Genomic DNA, 20776 nt, shown 5'->3' with positions numbered 1-20776 from the left:
TGAAAAAATGTTTAGATCATGTTAAACTTAAAAACAATGACCTAATTAAAGGCTTTAATCCAGTTGCAAACCTTTAATTAAAAATAAAAGACCTAAAATGGACACCAGAGACCTTTTCTGTTGCTTTATTCAGACTGAAGATAATGATTTTGAGACCAACAAACTGAAGTATTGACAGATTTGATACCTCTTGAAGATTTTAAAGCTTTATTTGTATTAGCACAAAGCCAATTAAACAATCATGTAAAATTATGTCACTTTTTCCCCTGAAACTTTATGGGTAATTAAGTATCCATGGCAGCACTCAAAAAAAGTCCTTAAACTGATTTCTAAAATGTGGATAATGAACCGCCAAATTTTGATAGATTGGTTCAGTAATTGAAACGTTAATATGTATTAAAAACATTTCAGCATCTTGAGCCTTCATCACTAGGCTGAGCAGAAACTGTCACGAGCTTACCTCCCCCATAGCACGACCTTCCAAAGCCAGAGCCTGGAAGTCATGGTTCAGCTCGTCCATGGACCGCACCTGCATACAGGTGGTCAAAATGGAAAACTGTTATTAAAACATTTACATTTTTAATAAAGTATCAATCATAGTTTATCCAAAATACCACTTGTATCTAATTTACTTTTAACAAATATATACTTGACTGTTTTTTAGGTATTATTTTACAAGTCCAAACAGCATGAATAGATGCAAGCATACCTGACTATCGTGGATGTTGTCTCCAGTGGGCCAGCGGTGTTTTCCCGGCTGCTCGCCGTGTTGACGCTGGAAGAAATAGTCAACCATGGCGTCATCTTGGGAGCGCCCGGCACCCGCTACACCCTACAGGGGAACACAAGCATGCACGTTTATACACCCCTCAAAAGTTTCTGAATAAAGTAACAGCAGTGAAGAGCAAGGGTGTCAAACTCAATCGCAAAAAGGGCCAAAATCCAAAACACACAGTAGGTAGCAGGCCGAACAGGACAAATATTTATTGAATACATAAAAAAAGTTAAAACTTTAAAATGTAACTTTTTAAAAATAACAATATGAATGAAAACAGACAGGGATATTATTACAGAATAAATCAACCAACATTTTAAATAACTTTCAACATTTTGCTCTCCAGAAAATATATACTCAATAAAAATTGGGATGTTACATGATAAAATCGAGACGTTGATAATAGTGATAGTATAAAATGATCTGGAGGCCTGAATATAATTACCCTGCGGGTCAAATCCGGCCCCTCGGGCCTTGATTTTGACAAGTCCCCCAGAGGGATTCCAAGGTGTCCCCAACAGAGAAAGACATAGGGCAAATCAGGATTCTTCCCCTTCTCCCTATACCCCACTAAATGTAGGAGCATTTGGAGTTTTAGTGTTGTCTGAAATGTTTTTAAGGGGCAGCCATAGGGACTTATGACTGTATATCTCCCCTACGTCACGCTGTGCCGTGGAGGAGAAACATTTTTTTTTTTATGTGGCTGTTCTCTGAAGCACAGTTTATATTTAAATGTAAGTAATGACTTTTTGTTTTAGCATGACTTTCTAAAGTTAAAAAACAGATGTTATGGATTTCCCCGAGCGCTGGCAGCTATCTGCTAACGTAGATGACTATTGATGACATCACTGAGGGTTAGTAATGTCCAAATTTGAAGACACCATTTTTCCACAACTCTCGGTTTGGAGGTCTAAATGTAGAGGTGAGAAGAAGTCAGAGGGGTGGGGGAAGAATTCGGATTCGGCCTTAGTTTCTCCAGTACATCCCGAGTCTTGCACAAGGGTCTCAGTTCAGTGCAAAATTCTGGAACACCTTCCCAGGAAGATGTCCAGAAGGCAAATGGATTAGATGCTTAAGCCACCTCAGTTACTGTAGCTCCTTTTAATGTGGAGGAGCAGGGGCTCTACTCTGAACTCCCCTCCGGGTGACTGAGCTTCTCACCTTATCTCTAAGGGAGAATCCAGCCATCCCACAGAGGAAACACATTTCGCCCAATTGTATTTTGGAGATTTGTAGTCTTTCAGTAATAACCCAGAGGTCATGACCATAGGCGAGAATTGGAAGCTTCACTTTCTGACTCAGCTCCTTCTTCCCTACAACAAACCACTACAAACAACCATATAACAATGGATGCAGCACCAATCCACCTGTTGATCTAATGTTCTCGTCTATTTTTGAAAAAGACCCTAAGATACTTAAATTATCCCAACCATTTGACACTCAGCCACAAACCACCCAAACGCATACTGGACGTTCTGGCTTGAGGAACTAAGGGTGGACTTCATCCACCCTTGGCCCGTTGCTAGTGGAGCTCTTCCACTATCACAGTGACTTCACCTCAGGTGTAGGACAGCCTCACCCCAGAGCCCCCAGCTTCTGCTTCCTTTACAGAGGGCAGGTTTAGAGGGTCTGACAATATCCTAAGTCAAAGTCAGCAATTTCCCATCTGCACCAAAAATAGTTCCTGCAGAAAACTGATTCCCTCTCTCAAGGAACCGGACTATTGCCAGAATCTCTTCAAGACTGGCCAATAATTCATCTCCAAGACCCTAACAAACTTCTCCCAGAACAATTTCTTTCCTCCAAAACTTCCCAAGACATAGCTTGCTTAGACTGCCAGAAGCAGCCCGACACCTCCGGAGTCCCAAAAGCCAGTTAGGTTCAGAAGGACTCCTTCAGCTTGATGGGATTCCTTATTTCTGATGTCCACCACTGAAATCAGGGAAATGCCACTGCCAACATGCTCCAGGAACAGTCTTGAACACTACCAGTGAATCCAACTCACCACCAGGTAGTGATTGGTGGATAACCCATTTCTTTACTGACAAGACACACGGCTGAAGATCCTTTGGTGAGACGCTCCTTCATAGCAGGTACGCATTGCAAAACTGGCTGTCGTAAGCACCAATGTGCATGGCAGCTACCTGAATTATTTCATTTTTATTCGATTGTTTACAACAATTTTGCATGAAGTAGTGGCACTGCTGTTTATGTTTAATATTGCTAACACTCAATTTTACAGATAGTTCAAATTCAATCCTTGTCAAAGACATAATATTACTGATTTCAGCAATGTTGCTCAAAAGTGTCTATTCGTTTTGTATTATTTGCTGCACAAAATGAGACATAAGTTGTGTATTATGACTGTGTTCAAGCTAAAAAATAAATGGGGAAATATTTACCTCAAAAATATGTGTTCTTCTAATTATTATATTATTAGTGATGATTTTTACCAATCATCGCAGTATCGCAATATAATCGATAATGTGAGACATGTATAGCGTATCGTATAGTATTGTTAGTTACCCAGTGATTCCCAGCCCTACATTTATATAATTCATATAAAACAGTCTATAATCACTGCTAGCTCCCGGCTAACGCTAGCTATTGCTAGCTGCAGCTTATTCTTTCCACACATCGCGGTGGTGAATTTTTAAATGGCTTGTGAGATTTGTTGTGTTAAAGCTCAACATTATTTCCATCCTCGTGACACTTCTGTTGAACAAATTTTCCAATCAGCAGGTGAGTCGTTGGTCTCAGACACATTTAAAGTATGAGCCCACTTGGGCATGCGCTGCGACGTGACATCACTTACATGCAACAGAAGCTTGCAGGATGGTTTGGGTGAGCTGACAAGTTGTAACACTAGTAAAACAGAGTGGCTGACCATCTGTCCATTTTATTGGCAATTTTTTTTCTTAGCGGAATTATCAGCATCATGTCATACTGTCCACTATAAGCAGATAATTATCAGTAACCGATATTATCGCGCAACCTTTGTTAAGATTACTCCCAATTACCCTCTTCCAGGTGACATTCGTTTCCCACATGGACAGTGAAGCCCCCCAGGAATACAATGGAGCCCCCTATTGGGACACCGTATAGTTCCCCTCCAAGAGACGCAAAGAAATCTGGATTGTCTGACCTGCTGGTCAGTCAGCTTGACGGCTGAGCTGGGGGCTCATGAGTAACCCATCTCCCGTCTGCCATCTCTCACCGTGAGCAACAATCATAGCACTTTAGTATCATTTTAACACACTCCAAAACACAAGTCAATATAATTTCAATTGTAGGCCATAAATGGCATAAAAACAAATTAAAGATATTACACTTTGTTTCAGAACCACAAGATTCTACTACTGTTTTTTTTTTATCTCTGAGTGGATCCTCTCTCTAGTTGTGATTCTCGACTTCGGTGGTGTGGCTAATATCTTAGCCACATGGCAACTCAATGCTACAACAAAAACAAAAAGACACTGCCAATACAAACACAGTTTGTCAGTCATGTTGTAATGGTTAACATGAAAGCCTGAGAGCTGAGAAAGCCAAACTATTCAGTAGAATCTGTCTCAAGATTGTAGCAACTAAGAAAAGCAGCAAAACAAATTAATTTGAGAACTGTAAACAGACCCACGGGCAGCAATAAAACCCTCTGTTTTCTGCCATATTTCTTAGGGTACAAAAGAACAATATCAGAAAGAAATTGCAAATGTTGCAATCCGGTAAAGATATGAAAGCCATTCATACAGTGGAAAAGCCTAAGTTTATCTATGAGGGGAAATATTTGACCCTTGATAAGCCAAAAGTATTTTTCAAAAGTAGCCCTGCCTTTGGTGCATATTGATGCAATCTTATTATTGGCACAAGTAAAACTAAAACCTGTACAGCTAAAAACAATGGAGGTATTTTTTTTTAATAATAGTTATACGTTCTATTAAACAATGATTGATTTAGGGTTATTTCCCTTAGCTCCAACATTGTGGAATGCAGAAAACATTGCATCAGAGCATTTTTAAAACATGACAGTCATTTAATCGAATAGTGAAAATGTTAAACAACAAAAATAAACCAAAAACTAAATATCATATACAGCGAATAAACCTACTTAGAAAGTTTTTCTTTTGCTTAGTTAAATAACCACAGGGTGCAAATAAGTTTGTATTCTTTGCACTTCACATTTATAAAGCTCAAAGACAGCAATTAAAAATGATAAAGGAGGATTCCTGCAGCTTTATGGTATTGTATTTTTCAAAGCACATTTAAAACAAACGATAAAACCCTAAAGTGGTTTGATTTATGAGAACTTCCAAATTGAAATCTAAATTTGTCCCAAAGCTTGGAGTGTAAGCTGTTGGAATACAATCTCTCTGGTAAAAAAAATATTAACACCAAGTACAGCTACAAAAAAATTGAAAGACGCCTTTTGTAAATGTTGTTTTCATGCTCCGTTTACTTCAAATGAATATTCATATTGGGGAACGTTGATGGATAGAAGAGAGGAGAAATGTCATAGCTTGAGAATTGTCACTCACCTGCAGTCCCTCTGGACCTACCATCTGAAATGCTTGCCGTTTCCCTGCTCAAACATACCTGCCTTTATCAACTGTCGTTTTCTAACTTTTGCATAACTTGATGATGAACTGAATCAGGTGTGTTCAAGCAGGTTGACAGAGTTATTGGCTACTGAGGACTGCAGTTGAGAAACCTCACACTAGAGTACAAAACAGCAAAAAAAAAAGTTGAGCTGAGCAAGAAGATTACTATGTAGCAGTGTCTTCTCATCCATGATGGAGAGTAGCAACAGCTATCAACAATCTCTTGCCACCTTCAGCTCAAAAACACAATCAAGCACAACACAATGGATCCCAAACTGATGTCAGGCATGCGGGTGGGCATTACCTGCTGGCTGGGGGGTGTGGCCTGAGGGGTCTGTCCAGTTGGGGGGGCATGTCCACCGCTGCTCAGCACCACAGGCATGCTGGGAGATGTACTTCTATGGTGGGGGCTGAATGAATCCTGCCAGAGCACTGCTTTCCTCTTAAACACACACACACTGCTCATTCCACCACGGCCTGAGAGGAGACACGAAGAAAATAAAGAGTTCAAAATACATAAAAAAACAATGGATAAGATATGGTAGTGTCAAAGTGCTGCACAAGACGTTCAGCACACATAAAGGTTAATGCAAAGAAGTAATAGTCAGTGTCAACAACCTGATAAAATGCAATCTGTATTTTGGAAAACCTTTCAACCTTTACTATGTGGTTGATTCAGCACCACGTTGTGTCACTCCTGTCTTTTGCAAGAGTCGCACAGTTTTGGGTCTATGTGTTCCTACACGGAATTTCCAAGTCTTTGTAATTTTGCAGAGCAAACATCAGTAAATTACAGAGCCAATCCCCCCCAAAAATGTTGCAAACAAGAAACAGCTCTCTTCCCACCCACCAAATCCTATCAAAGGTCTAAATGGAAAGAATTGAATTCTGAGGGAAAACCCTCCTTTCAGCTGAAGTATGAACTTCTTAACTTTTTCATAACACAGGGAGCTTCTCTCTTAAGCTACGTCCACACTCTTGAGTTTTACTTTAACCATTTACAGGGCAGCTTCGACCCTCAAAAACAGCTGCTTTGCAAGAGTTGCAATGTCAGAAGCAAACAAAATGGACTGTGCTCACATTAACTTTTCTTGAGATCTCAATGTTCCTTTGTAATTTTGGCGTGCTACATCAAGAGGTCATATTTTTTGAAGAAGACAGTAACAGCGATTTCTGGAAAACCAAAGACATTCTTAAGACTGAGTTTTAAACACTGTGGCCCACTGTTTTTCCTTCAACTGTAGTGTAATCCAACTATTTTTTGGAATTCTGCTGCTAGTCATGTACCTAGGAACAGTGGTCCACAACACTTATTTAGCTCAATTTAATGTCAGACAATACTTTCATGGACTAGATTGTTATAGTGAAAAACACTGCTTCTAAATGTCTGGAGAGATTTGACAGAAGATGAAGATTCAATACAACAAAGTTGCTAATTCATGGAAGACGTTTCTGATTTGTGAAAATTCAAGATACTTAATCAGATGCCAACTTAACCTGGTTGGAATTTTAAGATGCAGTGGATAAATACTAAAAATAAAAAGATGCAAATGTGGTAATTTCTAAACATGATAGGTAGGGCAGGGCGATATGGTCACAAAATAACATCTCAGACTTTATTCACACTGACTTTATTTTCTGATTTAAACAGTTTTTTTTTTCTTTCGTCCTTCCTGTACTTTCTGTAACAAAATTTACAAATGACAGAATATATTCAACTTTGCATTCTATTTTATCGTCTCCTTTGGATGTTTCCCTGAACATAACTAAATACAAGCTGTAGAATGCTTGTAAAACAATGTGGCAGGTGTTTTATCAGCTGCTGCTAGCTTGAGCATCTCATAAAGAGAAACACTTCTCGCACTTGATGAAGTCTCTGTCTAAGGTGAAACAAATTCATTGTACCCCACTTTTGATAGCAATAGCATTAAATAGATTTTGAAGTGTGAAGTTCGTCGCTCCATGTCAGAAGTCACAAAACCAAATCAGTTCCATATTTCTGAAGGAAGATTATCTTAGCTCAGGGGTGTACAAAGTCAGTGCTTGAGAGTTGGTGTTCAACATGTCTTCCAACCAACCTGCCATTGAAGCTCTTTATTGGCCAAACGCAACCTGATCCAGGTAATAAGCAGCAGATGAAGCAGGGTTTTTGGAAAACAAGCAGGTGGCCGGCTCTTGAGGACTGACTTTGGACACCCCTGTCTTAGCTAGTCGCTTTTTAAACGTGGCACAGAACGGGAGGGCAGACCTTACAAACAACGGAAGTCCAAAATCACTAGACTAGGGCAGATTTTTTCCAAAAAATAAATAATCTTTAAAACAAAAATTTTAATTTATCAATAAAATCAATCTATGACCCAGCACTAATAACAGGAAACATGATTCCACAGAGGTTTTTTTTTACCTTGATTAGCAGTGACTTAGTAACATAATGGAGTTGGTTGTTGCACATCATGTATATTGAGCGCTTTTTGTTTGTCCAGTGCATATTTATTTTTCTTTGAAGTTGAAGGATTTTCTTCAGTTTCTTCATCGGCTCTTTTCTGCACAAAGAAACTTTCAGAAGACGTTTGTTTTTTTGTTAACTTTGGTGTGTCGATTTAACAGTCCAAGCTGGCACTTTAACCCTTGTGCTATCTTATGGGGTCCAGATGACCACCACCCTTATATTGATGAGTGGTCTCTCCCACGGACACCAGTGAAGATTAAAAAAATCCTTGAAGAAAAAACTAAAAGTTCAGAACGCTGTCTTGTGGGGTCCAGATGACCCCACTTTGAATGTACACATGCCTTGGATAGCACATGGGCTATGAATGGAGCAAATGTATTCAAGACACGCAGCTCAGAAAAACCTCTCGACATAAAACAAGAAAGTCAAATAAATGTGTTGGAGAGAATCTGGTTTTCCAAATTCAAATGTGGGTCAGAATAAGTTTATAAATAAAAAGTATAAATAATAAAGGAAGTTTAGCTGCAATTAAAACTCGAAGGATTGACTAATTTTTCTCTAAAAGTTGATATCGGTCAGTGGTCGCCCAGACACATTTCGAGATTGCGCAGTGGCAGTCCAGTGACAGGCGGTGATAACGCCATTACAAACTCAAGTGGACGATGTGTAAATGTCTCCACCAGCCACCCTGTAGCCTGGGGGTACATAAAAAGCGTGCCATTCTACATACCTCACTCCCACCATCTACATTCATGACAATTTTCTTAACCCCTTAACACCTGAATTTATTCCCAGCTATGAAAAAAGATATTCACTTGTGTTTTTGCCTTTAAGCAAATGCTACATTTAGGTAATTTTAAAGCTAATTTGCTTTGTCGCATATTTGAGACAACAGGCATTTAGGCGTTAAGAATCAGGTGCCTGCATGAAATCTTGAAGATTCTCCCAATGCCTTCCTATTGTGTAGTTGCAACCACAGCATAGCTAAATTGCATCTAATTTGGGACTAGACCAGAGTATGTGTAAAAGTTTGGAGTTTTAAGACATTTACAAATATGGCACATATTAAGAATAGAAAACCCTGTGCTTTAGAATTGAAAAGACTGAACAGTCGGTACACTTAAGAAGTGGGATCTAAGTTTGTCAAAGTTAGGACCCGTCACTGTTAAGATCCAGCAATACTTTTTTTTTTTCCAAAAAAACACAAGTGTTTTCTTATGGAACTAATGAAGTTTGGCACCTTTTGTCTCCTTGTAGAACAACTTAATGAGAAGATTAGGTGGAAGAGCCTGCTTACTTAAAACTGTGCATTTGCCTGAGGGGCAGAACTGTGTCCAAACCTTGTAAAAAGAGGGATAGGATCTTAAGCCGACACTTTGGAACACTGAAATGCCAGAAAGGCTTTTTTTAAAGGTGTATTTTACAAGCAGCACAGTTAATGGGATAGTTTGCCCTTTGTCTTATCTGTTTAGGTGTGTATAAACAAGCAACTTGACTCTCAAAGCGATTTAATCAAGTTAGAATGACCAGGTCTGAAATATACATTTATAAGGATACCAAAAACTATTTACACATTGCATACACTTACTTATTATATTAAGTACAATGGTATATTGACGATATGACAGGATTGCCAAATCTCAATACAAAAAGAGAAATCAGAATTAAATTCAATTGATCATATCCGTATCATAGTAGTAATTATATTCAGCTATAAAAGCACAGAAACAATAGTGTACTTTGTTCTTGACAACTTTATCATGGAAAGTTAAAAGAAAACTGCAAATGTATTTTTGCGATTTAATAAATAATATTTTTAAATACAGTCGGGACTTGGTGACATTTATCAACTTTTAGACATCAAAAGGGATCGCACTGACAGTTCTACGTCTCCCAAATGCAAAAATAAATCAAGATGCTTATCTGTACTAATGTTCCCAATATGTGATAGTAAATAAAAGTCTGTATTTATAAAAAAAGTTATAAAAATGTGAATCTTTTTAAGACTGGGTATTGTAAACTGTGGTCATGTTTGTAAGCTTTACAACTCAACAAACAAAGACAAGAAAAAAAAAACGTGTTTAAAAAAAATACCAAGCATGTGCACAGACAGGATTCCTAACTTTATTTGCAGGACCTGGAGACAACCTTGTGTCCTAATTTTGCAAAGGTCAGTGGGGTGCTTGTTACTTAACATGGATAAACAGCAAAGAAGAATACTTTTATAGCATAGAGGAGGTATTAGCCGGAGGAAATTAGGAATGGTGTTCAGAGAAGGGAAAAAAAGGATTGTAATAATTTGTGTTACAGACTCTGTTTATCCAGCAAGTTCTAATCTCTGTTAACGTGATCAGGTTCCCATTTACTGTCCCCATAGGCCAGGAGGAAATGATATGCAGCTCTTTTGCCACAGAGCCATCTAGTAATTACCTTTGTGAAAGACGGTGTGACACTTTGAATCTTCAAACACATGCAGTTTCACTGGTGATGCCAAACACGCCACCAAAACCAGACAGGCAGGAAGAGCCCACAAGTGTAACCCGTCCTGTTCGAAGTAATCCACTCCTCATCAATCCACAACCAAAACCTTGGGTCTCCATTGCTATGCTCCTGCTCGAATGTTAGTCAGAGAAACACCCGGAAATCAACCGCATTTCCACCCCCCTAGACGAGAAGCGCGCACGGCTCGGTGTGCGAAGAGTTGAAGTTAGCACCCGGAAACAGGCACTTGTCCCGTGGTCCGGCAGGGTTAATCATTCAATACCCCGGGATCAAACCACCGCATACCGTGCAGACAGGGGTGTGACAATACAATCGGGCAACCTCCAGCTAACGTGAGATAACGTCTCTCAGCACCAACCGGGACAAATTTCAAGTATTACATTGACACATTAAACCGCAAATGATCGACGACGAATGCTTTTTAGAAATCATGCAACTGTTTTCATGTAGCAGCTAACAGTCTGAGACCTGTTACGGAGGGTTTGCTATCCGTCTCTACCAACAATAACACGGCCTCCAGTCACAAGCTCGAACCGACAGCCAAACAAGGGATTGACTGGAGGCTTAGAAGTGTTTTAGCCTCCTCAGAAAATGTCAGTTTTGACGGTAACGTGCACCGGGAGGTCTCCACCTGTTCCCCAAAACCCGCAGCCTCACCGGTCCCCGTGACGCGGATGCTAACAAAGGCCCAAGAGCTGTCTGGAGCGGAAGACCGACACAACGAGAGGAAGGAGGCAGGCAGCTGAAAGGGAGGCAGCCGCTTCGGCGTCTCCGAACACTCCCCATTTACTCACTCTCAGAGCCCCCCGGAACGACAATTTAAACACCGGGGGTCAGATAACAAATAGCTCACGCAACCGCGTCCCGAGAGACGTTGATACTCACCGGCGGAGAGGGTGGATGGTCACGGATTTCGGCCCCAGCTTGTCTCTGACACCCCAGGCTTTCACTCCGACAACATGGCGGCTCAACGGAGGAGCAGGCAGCAGCGCTGCATGACGGGAAGGGATGAGAGGGAGCGTACGGTTCATTGCGCCATCCAGGAGGCGAGGGGGGGTCACGCAGCCCTATGGGGGTGTTCATTCAAGATCGGTCCCTTTGTTAACCGTGCAGTCTGTTTAAGTGCCCGGTGTATTTGTTATGGTTACTCTTTGACCTCATTATCACGCACGTCAATGAAGGATAAGAGATATTTTTTGGCGCCATAATATTAAGAAGTAAAAAACCTGGTGGTGTGTCCAGAATATTTGTATATGTTCAAGGTGGGCTATATTAAAGTTTCATTAAAAATGTTATACCCTCATAAAGACAGTTTTAAACTCACTCTTCCTAAAAGTTTATAAAAATAGTACCAAACATTACACAAAAATTCAAACTTTCAACTATAGGGGGCAGCAGCTGTAAAAAAACGTCTGTTTTACATCCATAGAAGAAGTGACAATATTTTTTTTGAAGGTTTAAAAATAAATGTATAATTCACCAATAAGAAAAACATTAGAAATATTCAGTCATAGTAACATTTGTTTACAAAACAAGAAAAGCCACCAGACACTAATTGTAACGTTGGTACGTTAGAGTCCATTTTTGCTGTGGCGTTGAGGACCTTTTACAGCCCTGTCCAGCTCTCCGAGAATAACCACCAGTCTCCTGAAATCTCCTCCATGTTCTGGAGATTGTGCTGGGAGACACATTAAACCTTCTTGCTGCAGCACGTGTGGATGTGCCATCCTGGAGAAGTTGGACAACCTGTGCAACTTCTGTTGGGTTAAGGAATCTCCTCATACTGCCGGTAGAGATAATTATCAAGCCAAAATCAGGACAAGTGGAAAACCAGCCAAAAAAGATCAAGAGGGAGAAACTTGAAATGACCTCCACATGTAACACCAGTCCTGTTTGGAGGGTTTTCTAATTGTTGCCACTGAAGTGCACCTGTTGTTAATTCCACGAACACCAATACAGATGAAATTGATTAAATTGATTTTAATGTGATTTGGACTTCAGGGACACCGTAGTAAAAGACAAATTAAAGAATGTACAACAGGTGAATGTGTAAAAATAGTGACAGTCTTAGCAGGTTGGGGGCCACGGGGGAACAATAAGATGGGGCCCTCTACAAAGGTTGTATTAATCACTTCTTTTTTAAAATCCTTACTCAAGGTAAAATGTCTGTAATGTATGCTATTTCTTTAATTTGCCAGGTTTTGCGAAAAAAAATTATTAAAAATTATTAAAATTATTTTGGACATAATTTTAGTTTTCAACATAGGCCCTATAGTGTTAGGGGCCCCAGGCAGTCGCTTACTTGGTAAGTCCGGCCCTGCATCAAAAAAACAAAACATAAAATTAGATACAAATTAGGGGTTATACATAAACTGTAATCACATTTTATATTTTAAATCAGGGGTGTCAGTCCTCATCAAAGTCAGTCCTTTTGGGCCGTTGTTTACTGAAAGGTAAAAAAACAAAAGGTGGGTTTGGTTTATAGGAATTGACATTTGTGTTTGTAGAAATAACCTAGTATAAGTATGACATTCAAAACATTTTTTTTCTTCCAAAAAAGTAACAGGAAATAATTCAAGGAAAATTTGCAAAAGTAAAACAAGAATCAAAATTTTGAATAATTTAAATAATTTTGAATTCTGTGCATCTTTGTGCCATAAGACACAATCGAAAAAATATGTTTTCAAAAGTTTTTTTCTTTTTGGAGAAGTGGACTTTTGGGTTTGGATTATAAAATCATTTTTACTAATATCTTGTATTTTTTCCTGTTTCAAATTCTGCAAAGTAGTAAAACAGCAAAAAAAATGTGTAGAAAAAGGTTTTCCTGAAAATAACCATAATTTATCATTCACAATAACCATATGATTGATCTCTGCGTAATGAAAGAAATCTATCTGACAATTACATTTTTATTTGCTGATACTGATCCTGCACTGGTCTTATCTTGGATCCCTGTCGAGCTGGCGTGGAGTGGAGCGGCTTTAGCTCAAGAGAGCCTTAATCAATTTCAAGTGGTCAAAGTGTGTAATGAAAATATTGAACCCGTGGCTTTGCTTCAGCCAATATACAGTTAAACCCTAATTAAATAAAATCAGAATGTAATGCAAAGAAAATGTGCTTATTTAGTTAGTCTGTGAAACAGCAAATAAAAACGATTTATGTTTGTTTTGAAATAAATATTCAATGATTTTAGGTATTAAAGCATTCACATAAAAGGCTGTAAAATCTTAAAATTCACCAAAAGTTAACAATTTCATGTGAAAGCTGCACATTCAAAGGTTTGTAAACAGTGGTCAGAATTCCCTCTAGTATTCCCTGTGGTTGTATGTGTTGACGGATTTGACCAACCATGAATTTTGGCAGGTTTCTCTCTGGGGGGGTGTCACTCCACCATCAGATATTTCTAAATCCTCTAATTCAAAACATATGACTAAATGCAACAAATTGAGTGCTGCATGCACGTTTGTTACCAAAAAAAAAAAAGTAACCTAATGGCATTTTGACGCTGTTGTATAGCCGATCCCGGTCGACGCATTTGTACACAATGCTGAGGTCTCCATGGTAACCGGGGGCTGGTCACCATGGCAACGCTGTGGACTAGTGCACCCGCCGCTGCTGGACGATGCGCTCTGTATCTCCGGAATGTGAGTGGATAACGTGGAACGGTGGTGGTGGTGGTGGGGTGGGGGGTTACCCCGCCCCTGAAATAAAACAAATAACCCGGTGGGCCTTCATGGTCCATTGTTCGAGAGGCTGCAGAATCAGCATGTAGGTGATGTAATGCCCTCAACAAAAATATCCATCTGAGATTATTTGTTACAAAAACAAGAATATAAATTATATCAAAAATCACTGAAATTTTACTGAAGTATTTATATGATCATTTTTTTATGTTTGTCATTTATAACAGTAAAATATTGCATTTTTTTCTTTTTTTAACAATTTGTTCAGGATTACAGGGGATGGTTGGAGTCTCAGATGTCCTCAGGCAAATGCAGGTTATTAATTTTAAGTTTAAGAAGAACCGTCGGGTTTAAAACGGACTTTTTAAAAAAAGTTTGAAGCGTTTAGGTCTTCTAAATGAAAGATCCACCTGTGTCACTGACTAACTGGTGAAGGCACAGCGAACAGCAACGCTGCACTGACGACTATAGTGTTGAAAGTGGTTTTAGTCTTAAAATAAAATTGAACACAGAGGTAAAAAATAGTAACATCTTTAGGTTCTGATTCTCTTTTTAAGCTTGCAGGAAGTCACACAATTGGCTCTTCTCAATACATTTTCATGCTAAATTAAAGGTGTAAAAATAAAGGCAGTTTTTAAAATATACTTTTAGCACAACAATTTATTTTAGATTTAATGTCAAACATTTAATTCATTTTGTTATTTCCTTTGAGACTAATGCAGCCGTGTGGAGTTATTTTAAGCTTTTTAAATGTTTTGATGATGCAAAAACATTAAGACAAAATTCAGGTTTAATGTAGAAAGTGTTTTTTTTATTTTATTCGAACCTCCTCTTACACCCATCCGATAAGGTCTGCAACACATAGCTGTTGTCTACTTCATTCCCTCTTTCTGTGTCCACTTATTTCTACAAATGCTACCAGAACACATAGTCAAATTTCCTCCTAATCTCTTGTACTGCTGAGCTCTGGTAAAGAAGCTGTAAAGATTTATTTAGTTAATTAATGAGACCAAAAAAAATGATCATCTTAACTGTAGATGTGTAAAAAAAACAGAAGAAATAAGAGAAAATGTGCAAAAAAGAAAGAAGAGAAAGAGGTATGAGGCACATTTTGACTTCTCCGTTGGTCCCTCCCTCTTTTTCCATAAAACAAACCATTTTCTGAATGAAACAAATAAAAAAAAAAAAACAATCATTGGCTTGTTATTTACATGCAGAGTATCCCCACCCCGTACAAACACTAATGCCTGATCCCAAAGCCATCTGCAGCTCTAATCAACACATGCACATCAGGCTGAAATGATTTTCTAATAAACAAACCTGAGCGCGTGACTTGATTATCGAGGTCAAACGAACGTTTCACAGAGACGGCAGATGACATTTAATGTGCATGTGTGTTTTGAATCAAATTAATCAGAACATTTGAGGGAAAAGAGGTACAAATGAACGCCGCTTTCTTGAAAATGCAAGACAGGAAGTGTGTGGTGGAGATTGTTCTGAATCCCATTCACCAACCTGTGACTTTTAATTCTTTTAAAAGGAACATATTCCCTGCTCAGAATAGCTCCGACAAATGTGCTTATGAAGTGACCTTTGCTAAAAACGGTGGCAGCCAGCTGTTCTGGGAAGCAATTGTAAAGATATAGTGGCATAAACCACAGGAGAAGGGGGAAAAAAGCGGGAAATTATTGCAAAAGAGACACTTTGCTGATGAGATGATCAAATAATGCCAGACTTATTCACTTAAGAGTTTAGCTCCTCCACTCACCCACCTTTTTTTTTCAAATTCCCTTAGTAGTTTAGATGGGAAACCCGTGAATTCTGGCTGTGCTTTAAGCAGGGGAAGGAAAGATGGCTTTGGGAACAGGAAAAACTGTTAAGACTGCTCTAATTTGATATCACCACATTCTAAAAACAACAACAGGAACAAGCTGCGCTTCATGTCAGTATGTGTCCCCACCCGCAAGCGCACACACAAATGCACAGGAGTACCCTTCAAAAAGTTTAAAAAAAACAAAGAAATCACAGGGGCACCATGTGAGAAGAGTCCAAGGTACGTCTACAAAGCCCCCGCGATTCCTGGGGAGTTGCACAATCTCTCCCAAACACACAAACACACAGTAGGGAGCGCGCTGAGAGCTGGCAGTTGAGTGAATTGTTTCCTTCTGTGTGATTTGACAGACGTGTTCCTGCTCTCGTCTTTGCACCGCGCGCCACCTCCTTCATTTCAACACCTGACATGCTGGTCTTCCCCCCGACAACCGAGCGCCGTACATTCCAGTCAGGAGCTGCGCCTCTCCTCCTCCTCGGACACAAGCACACATGCACATTCATCTCTCCCTCTGGGTGGGGTTAAAAGTCCGTTCCTCGGGTAAACTGTGACACAGAGAGTGAGTGTGATCGGGACGACCCGCTTGCAGCCTTTTCCCTCCACGGGGACGCCATCGGTGTTTTGGTCTCGAGGGGGCGTTCCCGAAACTTAACCAGCTCTGAGTGGGAGACAAGATGCAATAAATAAGAAATAATGCACCAAAATGAAAAAGAATTCCTCATTAATCACTCAAATCTGCTAAATTTCCCCCTTAAAATGTTTCCTATGAAGACAAAATCCAATAAAACTCCCTTTGCTACAAGAAAAAATCAAAAAATGTTTTATTACTTACGTGTAAAGAGGCTGCAGCTGCAGGTGAGACGATTTCTGAGGAGGCTGGTAGCCGTACGAATCAAAGCCACCGATGAAATCAACTTTAAAAAGCAAAGAAAGACAACATCATTTCACCTTACTACCCACTGGTTCTGAAATATTGAATCGAATCATCTGTAAAATTTAGCAAATATTCAGGAATCTGCAGACAACAAACCATAACATTTTATATATATTTATGTATTTAATTTATTCGAGTAATGCAAGAAAACAGTCCCTGCCAACATCTGTGAAAACACTAAATACACCATAAGATCTGTTCCTCCACTGGAAAAAAATCACTTTATTAAATAACTTTTCCCCATATGCAGCTTTATAAGCTAAAGCCAGAACAAACAGAGTTAAAATACGAGGAACTTCTGCTGCATCGAAGGGATTTAAGACTAAACGGTTCAAAGTTTTCTGCAATTTACAAAAACCAATAACAAGTTTTTAAAGTCTAATTTAAAAATATCTGCTCGGGTATTTAGTAAAACATTCCATAAAGTGTCAATTCCACCTGTAGAATTTATGGAATTGTCAAAAACCTAAGCGAGAAGTGTAAAAAGAAAAGAAAAGTGTACTTTTAGGGGATTTTAAGTTTCTATTAGACAACAGAAACAACTAACAATAAAATAATACTTAACACTTTGTATGAGAAGTTGCAAAACAATTTAGTGTTGGCAGAGATATTTAATACATTTGTTAAGCTTGTAAACAGTTTATTAATATGGACTTTGTAGAAAATGACATATTTTTAGATGATAATGGTTCCAACTAAACCGTATATGGCTTATTGTGTTAATAAATGTCTTACTAACACCATGTAAACACATTAATAATTGTTAAGGTATTTATAAAGCTTGGTAAGGAATATTATTATAAAGTGTCGCTAAAGAAAATATTGATTTTGTTTTAAATAGAAGTTAAAAACCAAAAATTGCAAAAATCTGCTATTTTTTCAAAATAAAAATTGATTTTTTTCTTCATGATACAAATAAAAATAATGTTATAGATAAACAAAACATGTATTCTCATTGCTTAAAGCCAGAACTTTAGGTTTCTTTGAATTGCAGCAACATATGAACAGCAATGATTCATGCAAACATTAAGGACGAACACTAAAAACTCCATTACCTGAATTCAGATTGGTCTTTTAGTTCAGACAAATTCAGTAAATAATTTTTTTCTTGCAATAACTGCTTTTTATTCTCTTAATTTCTGTTTTAAATTTCAATTTTAAAATAGAAAATATATTTTTTGTTATATATTTTCTTAAAGTAAACTTGAAATACAAACAATGCACCCATACCTCACTATAAAAATGCAATAAATAAGAAAGAGGCTTTAAATTTTTCATTCTTTTGTTTCTAACTTTAGGTCGGCAACCATTGCAGGATGACAGCAGGAAATCAATAACGCAGCAAGTTTTGACAACTTCTTTCAAAAAATACCAGTGCTGAGGATTTCATTTCACGTTTTTGAGTGACAGGCTTCACAGTTGTGAGACAATTGATTGCAGTTTCCCGTTACCATGACAACATCATCCAGTTAAGGAAGCTATGGACTATACAGTACAGCGATTGGCATCTACCTAAACTAATTCAACTATTTCCTTTGAAGGTTGCTGTGCATGCGTAGAATCTAAAATGGAAAATAGAGATAAATTCAGCATTTATGGTAAAAATTGACAGATTTCTCCAAAATTTCTACCAATATCTTCAAATATAAAAAAATATATAAAAGCAAAGACTCCTTTTTTCTTTTAGAAATATATTTTTAAATTGACTTTATCTTAAAAGCCTCTTTAAAACATTGTTGCTTATTTATCCATTAATCATGAATCCAAAGTCTTTTCAATTTTTGTCAATTTTTTCTTGAAATATTTAATAGAAAAATAGCTTTAATGCAAAAGCATTTTTTTGCGTTTTGGTTACACCCTCTTTACTATGTTAATCATATACAAGGCTTCTCTGTGAGAGAAAAAAAAAAAGAAATATCAAGCATATGATGTAGTAAAACACTACTTTTATAGCTATAGTGAGAAAACCCCAGACGTGTCTGTCATGGTGGAAATGTTACAGCACACATTACACGTTTCCCACAGATGGGGCGCTCCAAATCACCCAGAGGGAATCCTCTACGCTGATATCAGTAAGCATGACTCATGCAAGAGAAAACAATGAGATAACATCACTCTCACCCAAAGCCACGCATCTTTAACTCAAGGGGCCTTATCTTAATGGTGGAAAGAGTGAAGCTCATCTTCCTAACAGGGCGCTAAACCCATCAGTAAGCTGTTTCAAAGGAAAAACAAAAAGCACTTACAGCTGTCCTCGTCATCTTGGAAGACTTTGCTCACATAGCAGGCGTACACGAAGCCAAAGAGCTGGTGGGAAGCAAGAGATTAACTGAAGTTCTGCAGGGAGTTTTTATTTTAGGTTCACCTGAGGGCCCACACTTACAGCCAAAAGGATCTGAATGGCAGAACTCAACACCTCGATGTACTGGTAGTCGAGGAGGCACCCGGACACGGTGATGACGTGGTGGTCATCGGGGGCGATGCGGGAGTCCAGCACCGGCGTAACCAGGCAACCGGGACCATGCTCCATCCACCAAGAACGATGAAGCGACGTGTTGAAAGTCATAAGAAAGTCTGTGTCCTAAAGGTAAGAAAAACAAAAAAATCTTTGGTAAAAAAGAAAAACACTCCAATGTAAATTGGGTTTTTATTAACATGTTCTTATGGCATTTTTCTCATGGTGGAGGACATATATAAAGAAAATTAATCTAAAAATAGCATTTCTGAGTATTTATTTACAAAAATCACTGTGAATGCATTTGATTTCCTGCTCCACTCCGTTTGGATGCATCCACTTGCACACAAATAGTTCCACGTACGTCTTAGTTTTCCTCGTCCGAGCTGATATCTGGCTCAAAACTTTACAGCTCCAAAATTGCTCGACATTATTGTTGGGGTTGTTACTCTATGCCCACTGTCCTACAATTTGAATCAGTTTTAGGGGGGTTTCAGAGCTAAATTCAGTAAGAATATTTGGTTTGGTACAATTTGAGGATCAGAAATATGAGGAATAATGAAAGTTTCTGAAACTTTGGAGAGGAAAATGTCAAATGTTTGATCTTAAAAAAAAACTGAATGCATTGTTTATTACCCACCTGAGACAGGTTTCCAACTTCCAAATAGAAACATATGATGAAAGAGTTCCATCCCACCCACAGGACCAGCCATATTGCATACTGACAAAATAAGACAAAAGGATCAGTGATCAAAACTCAAACGGTGATATCAACAATAAAAGGATGCTCACAAAGATGAGGTATCTGAAGCGAAACTGCACGGTGCCGAACATGCCCAAGATGACGGCCACAATGTGCAGAAAGTTGGCCAGAATGGGCGCCCACTGGTATCCCAGAAAATCGAACACCTGCCTCTGAAGGGCCGCCACCTATACGAGACGAAAAAAAAAGAGGAGGGGGTCGGAAGAGAAAGAAAACATCATTTAACGGGGAGCAACACAAACCCTCACGCTTAATCAAGGCCTCGCACATACACAGTGACAGGGACACACATACACAAGTCTGCCGCAGTTGTTTCCATGGTAACTGCCTGGAGCACCAGCCAGTCCAGTGCCTGTAAAAGAGGGAGGCTCACCCAAAAAGCTCGGCTAAAACTAATGAGGATCTATGGGCCAAATCCCCCACCAGCCCCGCAAACACAATGGTCTCAGCCAGCAGCTCCTCCTGCTGCTGGATCAAACCCCAGGAACAGACACCGCTCTGACTCATCACACCTTATTATACTGATGATGGAAATCTTAGAGTAGTTCAGGCCACAGGGAGCATCCCAGTTTCCTCTAGGATGTTAGGGGTAAAAGTTGGGGGTGAAAGGGGGTCTCTTTGTTGCATAGTTTTCCTTACAAAGACCCCATGGCACTGTGCTCCCTTTGCCCTGCTGCTCTGAGCTTCAGGGAGGCTGCAGCAGCTGCAGCTCCGAGCTTTTTTTAGACTGCAGACAGCCTGGTCTAAAAAAAATTAAAATGTTCTTGTCTGGGCCACATTGCTCTAATT

The 20776-nt window shown here is 39.0% G+C and overlaps 2 protein-coding genes across 3 annotated transcripts in view; both read right to left on the bottom strand.

Moving 5' to 3' along the window:
* Positions 1–11399, bottom strand: part of pum1 (pumilio RNA-binding family member 1) — a 28859-nt gene extending 17460 nt beyond the window's left edge. The window contains exons 1-4 of one of the 2 annotated variants that reach the window (XM_036214356.1): positions 11207–11399; positions 5675–5847; positions 710–832; positions 458–529 (exon numbers count right to left, since the gene is read on the bottom strand). In XM_036214356.1, the coding sequence (XP_036070249.1) occupies positions 458–529; positions 710–832; positions 5675–5836 (357 nt within the window). In that variant the 5' untranslated portion in view covers positions 5837–5847; positions 11207–11399. Of the gene's footprint in view, positions 1–457; positions 530–709; positions 833–5674; positions 5848–10249; positions 10465–11206 lie in introns of those variants that run through there. The other variant, XM_036214357.1, reaches the window with a different exon arrangement.
* A 3394-nt stretch (positions 11400–14793) lies between these two features.
* nkain1 (sodium/potassium transporting ATPase interacting 1) overlaps positions 14794–20776 on the bottom strand; it is a 7522-nt gene continuing 1539 nt past the window's right edge. Inside the window, exons 3-8 of the mRNA XM_024259282.2 lie at positions 20017–20154; positions 19865–19945; positions 19153–19350; positions 19016–19076; positions 16668–16749; positions 14794–16493 (exon numbers count right to left, since the gene is read on the bottom strand). Of these exons, the coding sequence (XP_024115050.1) occupies positions 16484–16493; positions 16668–16749; positions 19016–19076; positions 19153–19350; positions 19865–19945; positions 20017–20154 (570 nt within the window). The 3' untranslated portion in view covers positions 14794–16483. The remainder of the gene's footprint in view (positions 16494–16667; positions 16750–19015; positions 19077–19152; positions 19351–19864; positions 19946–20016; positions 20155–20776) is intronic.

Source organism: Oryzias melastigma, linkage group LG11 (assembly GCF_002922805.2).
Source record: "Oryzias melastigma strain HK-1 linkage group LG11, ASM292280v2, whole genome shotgun sequence".
NCBI lineage: Eukaryota > Metazoa > Chordata > Actinopteri > Beloniformes > Adrianichthyidae > Oryzias > Oryzias melastigma.
This window is presented reverse-complemented; position numbering and strand designations above follow the sequence as displayed.